This window comes from Mesocricetus auratus, unplaced genomic scaffold, assembly GCF_017639785.1.
Source record: "Mesocricetus auratus isolate SY011 unplaced genomic scaffold, BCM_Maur_2.0 Super-Scaffold_100691, whole genome shotgun sequence".
NCBI classification, from domain to species: Eukaryota; Metazoa; Chordata; class Mammalia; order Rodentia; family Cricetidae; genus Mesocricetus; species Mesocricetus auratus.
Window position 1 is genome coordinate 38,246,051 of NW_024429267.1, and position 8,301 is coordinate 38,254,351.

Genomic DNA, 8,301 nt, shown 5'->3' on the forward strand with positions numbered 1-8,301 from the left:
TTGATACCTTTGTCAAGACTCAAAAGGTAAAAGTCAGGTTATCAGGGAGCAATCCAGGCAGATCCCAGACTCAAGACCCCTCTACAGGTCACAGGCCATCAGGTCAGGTTCTGCCAGGGCAGGACCACCTGGCCTTCCCTGCTTCGGACCCTCTAGGAACTTGAGGAAGACTCACCTCGAATCTAAGCCTCCTAACTTGATTTTATGCACATCAAAGGTTACTTTTTGCAATGACAGATTGTCTTTATTCAAAACGTCTTTGTTCAACAAATGAACAGAGGAACGAGGTAAAATCCTTCTAGGTACATTTCCAAGACATTGTCAAAACATTTATGACCATGTAGGATGTTTTTATTATTTGAAGTTTTCGTTCACTTTCTACTTCCTGACTTCATAACCTGACATTCTGTCTAAAAGTAAACTTAGGTGTCTAGGAGCACTGCGTTACACAAGGTGAAAAGCCATGTGGGTCCGTTTTGTTTTCTCTTTATCGAAGCAAACACGACCATAGTATGGTTTTAAACAGAAAGGTTTCCCTTCCTGAAGTTTTAAACTTTTAAACCTTTCTCCCCCCACACAGGAAGAGCAAATGGTGCTTAGCCGTGTCTGATGGCACAGCACCGAGATTCAGCTCTTTTTTCTTCAGTGGGAAAGGAAAAAATATATATACGCATATTCTAGATATAATACCAGGATCTGGGAGTTCCGAGTCCAAAGCCTATCCAAGGAGAGTGAGGGGACTTAAATAAAAGCAAAACTGCCTACTTTTTTGTCCAAAGGGGTTACAGTCGCAGACTTGCTTTGGGAGAGTCGGGAGAGGGACAGATGTGTAGCTGTCTTAATGTTTGGAAATTTCGGGCACGACTCTGTGCCTTGGGTCCAGGAGGATGGCCCCCTCCCTTCCCCCTGGAAGAGAGAGGCAGAGTCTGGGGTGGGCAAGGGGCGGCGGCAGGCCTGACCCAGACACATCTGCAGGCCAGACTAGGTGCAAGGGGAAGGATGCAGATCTCTGCTTCCATGCCACCCCTCAGGTCCGGGCCAACTTGGGGTTACATGGCTGTAGCGTGGGCTGACGAATAAGGGTCTATGCCAGTCTTGGTCATGCCTGGGAAGAGGATGTAGGCGACAGGGGGCTGCAGGGTGGAGGCAGACCAGGCAGTACAGTTACAGGGCACCACATAGCCCGGGTTGGTGGGGGACGGGTGCGTGTGCGTGTGCTGGCTGGGGCAGCTGAGACTGCCGAAGGCGCCGTTCTGATAGCCCAGGGTAGACGCGTAGGGCAGCGCGCTGGTGGCCAACGTGTGGGGCACTTCACCCATCTTCTGGATGGCACTGGAGCTAAATTGCGCAGGGTCCAGCAGGGAGTAAGGCGCCGAGGCCGGCGGCAAGAAGGCCCGGGCTTTCTCGGGCGCGCTCAGAAGGCCGTCGGAAGCCCCCACGGGCAGGCCGGCTGCCTTGAGCGGGTCCGTGTCGCCCAGGTAGGGCAGGGGGAAGACATACCTGTCTTTCTTGAGTAGGTTCTTGGGTTTGCGCCTTGGCCGGTACTTGTAGTCGGGATGCTCCTTCATGTGCTGGGCGCGCAGCCTTTTGGCTTCGTCGATGTAAGGCCGCTTCTCTGCCTCGGACAGGAGCTTCCATTCGGCGCCTAGGCGTTTGCTGATTTCCGAATTGTGCATCTTGGGGTTTTCCTGGGCCATCTTGCGTCGCTGGCCCCGGGACCATACCATGAAGGCATTCATGGGCCTCTTGATGTGGTCTGAAGGTTTGGACATGGTCCCGGCAAGGCGGGCGGGGGTGGGGAATGCAGGGGCTCTGCGGGCGAGCTTGGGCGCGGTTGGCCGTCTGTCTTTCTGTCCGTCCTGAGCTCGGGACTCTGAACTCCCCTCGTCTCGGCGCCGCAGAGGGGCAGTCGGAGAGAAGAGCTGACCCTGCAAAGTTTTCAACTGATCATGCCAGTCCCGGCACCCAGGCAGCCCCCAAGGGGCCGAAGGGTATGAAGGGCAGCGGGGATAAGGGGGCGTTCGGCCTGGAGTCTGTGGGCACCCGAGATTGGGGCCCAAGTACCAGAGTCTTGGGATTAAGTGGCTAGGTAATTTTCTGGCGAGGGCAGGAGGCTCCTCCTTCTCTCCCTCTTCACCTTCGCCTTCTCTCCTTCCCGTCTTTCCCCAGGCTTCTCTGGCCGTGGCTCCCCCCTCCCGTGGCTTTCCGGGCGCTGCTTTGCCTAGCACCGCACCTGGCTGAGAATGCGGGGAGGCTGGTGAACTGCAGCCAAAAGCGGCGAAGTTCAAAGGCGAGGTGGGCCGGGACCGCACGCACTCTGACATAAGCGCGGGGCGGCGACTCCCCAACCTGGGCGCCAATCAGCAGCAGGGAAGGAGGGGGGGCGCACCTGCCAACTTGCGAGTAGTGGAAACCAGAGCGGCCCTGATGGGGGCGGGGAGAGGTATGAGGGACAGAGACACCGCGGAACAGAGAGACTAGTTCAGGACTGGGGACTCAGGCTTTGCATTGTCGCTGGCAAAAATTAAAACTCCTCGTACCCCCTGTTTTCATCCCCAGTTGTTCAAGAGAGAACTGGTGCTTCTAATACAAAGATCCAGGGAACCATCCGCAAAGGCAGCAAGTCCAGAGCTCCTGCAGATAAGTAGGACAGCCTTGTCACCAAATGAGAAGACAGCCCCCGCCCCCAACACACACTTGTCAAAGATCCCTAGGAGAGGAAAAGAATATATCAAACTCAGGGCAAAAAGCAGAATAAACTTTTCGCGCCAGAATCTCTGCGCTAATTTAATATCGTTCTTCCAGATTGGGGGGGTGGCTCCTCCCCAGGATGCTCCCACGGAGCAGTTCTGGGCCCCTGAGGGTCGCGAGCAAAGCTCTCCGAGTCTGGCTGCTTCCTGTGGGAGTTGCAGAGGTTTCGGGTCCTGATTGAGGAGCCTCTAAAACTACAACTCTTCACACTGGGGGGCCCTTAACACTAGGGCTCTCTTTACTTTGAGGGCTATGTGGTTGGCAGGGTTCTTACTTATTTTGTTATTATTTGGTGATTTAAAGCACCCAGCTGTCCTTAACGGTCCAAACTGGAAAGGCAGCGGGTAGGCGGGCCATGGGGGACCTTCCTGGTACCCCTTTGGCGCCTGCAGCCGGGCGCCTCCTCAGGCTGTATCCTGTCAACTAGGGCGGATTTTTCCCAGGGTGCCTTTTCCCACCCAGCGAGGATGAGGGCTCGTTTCTTGAGTCAGATGAGCATTCTTCGGGTAAAGAGGACGAAATAACCCGCCGAGCCAACCTGCGAGCCTGTTTCCTTTGAATAATTGCCTGGCCGATGTGAAATGCCCTTGGGGGAAATATTTATTAAATGGAAACTATTGTCCCGGGTCCTGAAGGACCTGAGTGTGTTCCAGGCTTATTGGCTTTTGCACCAACCTCTCCCGGGAGGAGGACAGACCAGAAATGCGCAAAACGTGGTCGTCTACCAGAAGCTGCAAGCGTGGCGGGGGAGGAGGCAGGAAGGGAGGGCCTTTAAAAAATAATTGTAGTGTGTTGTGTTTGAAGGGGGGAGAACCTAGTTCCGCTCCCTATGAAAAGTCTAGGGGGATTTCTCGGCTTTAGTTCTGTTCTTCACAGGGAATAATGACTGGACATTATTCCCATTTTACAGATTAAGGATAATCACTCGGGAAATCTAATCTTGGTCTGGGTTTCCTTGGTCTTAGCTGGAGCCCCGCTCCCCGGAGTAAACTTCTACCCCCAGCCTGGGAGCCCCTTCCACTGTAAAGTAAATGCATCTCTTCAGGAGCCCCGGCCTTTCACCGCCAGCTTCTCTCCGCCTATCCTCTTCCTTTTCTCTTCCTCCTGGGCCATCTCCAGCTGCACACTGTCTCCCCAGAGTTTCCGGAAGCACTTCGAAGAAGATTTCTAAGTGCAGAAGTCAACTCCTATTTAGTTCTAACCTGCTACCCTCAGGACTCGTCAGGGGTCTGAGATCCACTGATTCTAATTCCACTGGCAGCTGCTTTGGGGAAAAGTGAGAAAAATCACTAGGTTTGCAGAGCGAGGGCTCACCAGCCACACCTAGAGGTTTAGGTTAATTCTATGCCTTGTCTTGGGGGAAACTGCTTAATGAGGGATCTCACACAGGGCACCCTTCTTCTGTTCTCATGGGGCTTCTGCACCAATCCATCTACTTGCCCTGGAGCAGTTTGGGACTGGAGAGTGCCCTCTTTCGATTCTTCTTAGTTTTTCTTCCTCCTTTTGTAGATGGTTCTCTTCTTCAATCCTCTCAAGTCCAGCCCTAAGTTGGAACCCAAGAGCTATCCACAATTCAAGAGCTATCCACCGCCAGAAGAGAACTTAACACAATGGATGCAGGCTGCAGGGGGATCAGGTTTACTCAAAGCCCCCCTACCTCAAGGGGTTCCCGTGCTCTTCAGCACCCCCCATTGCTGTGTCCCCCCTTCCCACTGCTGCGCTGAGCTGTGTTGTCTCTCCAAACTGTGTCCCTTCCTAGGAAGCCTAGACCTCATTCCCAGGGCTCATCTAGTAGGGCCCTAAGGGAAGGATGAGTGGGGGCCAGAATCAGCAATTTGGGTCACAGCCAGACAGGCAGCAGGCAGGAGATAACCTAAATGTGCCTTCAGCTTTCCTGAAATCTGGAAGTCTGACCTCAACTGTATCACTCTAGTCTCCAGGGCTAGAGGTACCCTGACACTGTGGCCCCCACCCAGGCTGTGGTTGTGTGGCCTTGCATGTTTGCCTGGAAAATGCACTCTCACTTTCTGGGCCAAGCCTAGTGGATATTCTGGTCTAAGTGAGTGAAGAAGGCTCTGAAGCCTTTGACTTCCTCTCTGCCAATAACAGGCTCCAGCACTCTCCAGGGCTTCTGTTGCCCCGTGGCAGAGCTTTGGACCAAGTCCTTTGTGTACCTCAGGAATCTGGCCTCCCGGCTGTCCCCTTCTTTCCCTAGCTTGGGTTAGTATGCACATGCTATGCCACACACAGACTACTCAGCCTGGGGGAGGGGTCGGGGACATGGGGACATTAGTCTCCAGGCTCTCTGTGATGCCAGATGCTTTGCAGGCCAGTGGCTATATACTTACCATCAGGTACTCAATGTGTCAGGATCTCAGAGTTCAGAGGTTTGGGAAAGTTTCCTTCTGCTCAGGCCTGAGGGGAACTTTCCCGATCTTGCTGTAGTGGACACAAAATGTCAAAGTCAGTCTGCTAGGGCCTCAGGGCTTCTGGGCCAATGCCGGGTAGCTCATCCTCATCCTCAGCTCTCTGCTTTGCTCTCCTCCAAGGGCTTCTCTCCTGTGGGCTTGAAGCTTATGGAACTGAGAAGCAACTGCTGAGAGAAAAGAGGAAGGTAGCCAACCATGATGTTGGGAAGAGCAGAGCTGGTTTGAAACTCACCGCTGGATGGAGTTAGAAGAAGCCAGGAGAAAAACCAGGAGAGGTGAGATCTCCACTGATTTTCTGCCTTTAGGTCAAGGCTCATGGTGTGGGGTTTTCATAAACGTAGAGGCAAACACGTGTTTAGTGGCATAGCACTGGAGATGATACACTGATCATTGGGAACGGTGAACTTTGGTCAAATCATAAGTTTTAATTTGTCTTATCAAAATGAAATATCTGGCACCCTTTCCTTCATGCCCCACTTCCTCTGTTTTAAAATTCAGAGTCCTTAGAAGAACCAACCTAGGGCTCTGGTTTTATTAGCTAAGGCATTTTCCCATGACTGGGGTCTTCTCATCAGAGCTCAGTCCTATTCATTCAATATCTCAAAGTTTTATAAGATTCTGTATGTTCTCAACACCAAGATGACACTGGGGACATAGTTTAGAAACAAAACAGACTGGGAACACAAGCTTGTCCCAAGACAGACACCTTGGAGTGCTTTTGACTCCAGCTATTTGCCATGCCAGTTGAGTAGCTGGCAGAGCCTAAGGGTTTGTCTCAACACCAGAGCATGCCCAGGGTCCCAGTCACTTTTCTGTTGCTGTGTAAAATGCCCCAAACTAAGAGGTGTCATCTTCAGTTGCCAACCAGATACAAGGGAGAGAGAGGGAGGGAGGGAGAAGGAGAGAGGGAGGGAGGGTAGACCAGGGAGGGAGGAGGAGAGAGGAAGGGAGGGAAGGAGGGAAGGAGGAGGAGGGAGGAAGGGAGAGAGAAGGAGAGGAGGGGGAGGGAGGGAGGAGGAGAAAGGAAGGGAGGGAAGGAAGGAAGGAGGAGGTGGGAGGGAGGGAGAGATAAGGAGAGAGGGAGGGGGAGGGAGGGAGGAGGAGAAAGGAAGGGAGGGAAGGAAGGAAGGAGGAGGAGGGAGGGAGGGAGAGAGAAGGAGAGGAGGGGGAGGGAGGAGGAGAAAGGAAGGGAGGGAAGGAAGGAAGGAGGAGGTGGGAGGGAGGGAGAGATAAGGAGAGAGGGAGGGGGAGGGAGGGAGGAGGAGGGAGGAGGAGTAGAGAGGTAGGAGGAGACAGGGAGGGAGAAGGAAGGAGAAGGAGACAGGGAGGGAGAAGGAGACAGGGAGGGAGGAGGAGGGAGGGAGGGAGGAAGGGAGGAGGAGAGAGAGAGGGAGGACAGAAGTGGGGCAAAGCTGTGAACCCTCAAAGCCCCTCTTCCCGGGGACAGTGAAGAGATTACTCTAGGAAGCCTGTAGCTCCTAAAGTTTCCACAACTTCCCTTCAACCTTTCTACCACGGGGGACCAAGTGCTCAAATACCAGAGCTTGTGGGGACATGGGGATAGTTCTTATTTAAACCACCATACCCAGTAAGGGGACTTTTGGATGCTTCATGGTGTCTGCATAGTTCAACCTGAGTTCATTCATAAACAGAGATTATATGACTCACTGACTGGGTGCAACTTTAATAAGGTCTGCGCAGTATCTATACACCTCTCTCAGAGAACAGAAGGGTAAGAGCACCAGAGGTAGTTACTCATATTCATTTTCATGCAAGGAGCACTTGTTTGAGCACCACTAGCTGCCAGGCATTAATCTAGGCTTCAACAGTGAACAAGATCTACAAAACTCCTTTTCCCATGGAGATCATTACATCCTGACAGAGAGCAGTCAGCCAACCAAAGTCTGGCCCCTGGAGGTGATTCCTGGCTCCACAGCCAAGTGTCTGTCCATGAGGCTTCTTAGCTTTTTAATGCAGATATCTGGGTTATTATCAGAGTTAGATGACTTTCTGAGAAGCCCTTAGAACAATGTTGGGCTTGTAGAAGTTGTTCAATAAAAATGTCATTCACAGGAGGGGTTAACTTTTTTTTTCAGTCCAGGGGGCAGAATCTAGGTCAGTTGCAACAAGTTAGTCACTCTACTACTGAACTACACTATTGCCCTTGGACTTGATGTCCAACAGTGCTAAGAAATTAATAGGTGATGAGGAGGAGTGTAGGAGGAGGATGGAGAAGTTCACACCGAGTTGCCAGGGTCCCAAAAACAGGGAAGAAGTTGACTTTGTGAAGAAAGAAGACTCAGACTAGGGACTGTGCCAGACAAGAGGGGCTGGAAATGGCACTGCTTGGAGAATAGGGCAAAGGGCTTACTGCATGTACACATGCCTTTGCTGAGGGCACCCGGGTTTTTAAAGAGCCAGTGAGGTTGAAGCTAGGCATGACCTTGGGAGAAGCATAAGAAATCTGGGTGAAGTTGGCAGTTCCTGTCTTCTGGGACTTGTAGTTCCCATATAGCGTTTGGGTTTTATTGTGAGTATACCAGGAAGTCATCAAAATAAAGGCAGTAGTGCACGCCTGTAATTCCAGCACTCTGGAGGTAGAGGCAGGTCGATCTCTGAAAGTTTGAGGCCAGCCTGGTCTACAAAGTGAGTTCCAGGACAGGCTCCAAAGCTACACAGAGAAACACTGGAAAAAAAGAGAAGTGCTTCAATTACTTAACAATAGCCCCCAACAATAACCCATGAAAGTATAGGCAATTGTACTTATGACACAATCTCATTTCCAATATGGGCCAGCAGCTTTGTATGTGAACACCATCTTAGCCTTGGGACCAATCATGTACCCATCCCTTGAAGGGAAGGGCACTCTGTCCCCCTCTCTTCCTTTCCCCCTGGAAACCTAGGACTAAAGTAAGGGATCCTCATAGCTGTTCATAAGCACAGAACACACCCATTCATGGCAAGTGTGTGTCAGCAGACTTTTCTGACTTCCAAGTGAGCAGAGTTCCACTTCCCTGAGGAAAGCCCAGGACTTTGAAATTGATCCTTTCTGGGGAAGCTTAGCTAAAATTATCCAACCTGTGTATCTCCCCAGACCACACTTTTTGATTCTAAAGACAAA

The 8,301-nt window shown here is 51.9% G+C and overlaps 1 protein-coding gene across 1 annotated transcript; it reads right to left on the minus strand.

The window, feature by feature from the left end:
- Positions 1-222: 222 nt before the first annotated feature.
- Sox14 (SRY-box transcription factor 14) lies at positions 223-2,230 on the minus strand. Its single transcript, XM_005072011.4, has one exon. The coding sequence runs from the start codon at positions 1,770-1,772 to the stop codon at positions 1,050-1,052; it is 723 nt and encodes a 240-aa protein (XP_005072068.1). The 5' UTR covers positions 1,773-2,230; the 3' UTR covers positions 223-1,049.
- Between the last annotated feature and the right edge of the window lie 6,071 nt (positions 2,231-8,301).

Excerpts from the sequence above, each read along its gene's own strand:
- Sox14 (XM_005072011.4), bottom strand. The coding sequence starts at position 1,772 with ATGTCCAAACCTTCAGACCACATCAAGAGGCCCATGAATGCCTTCATG.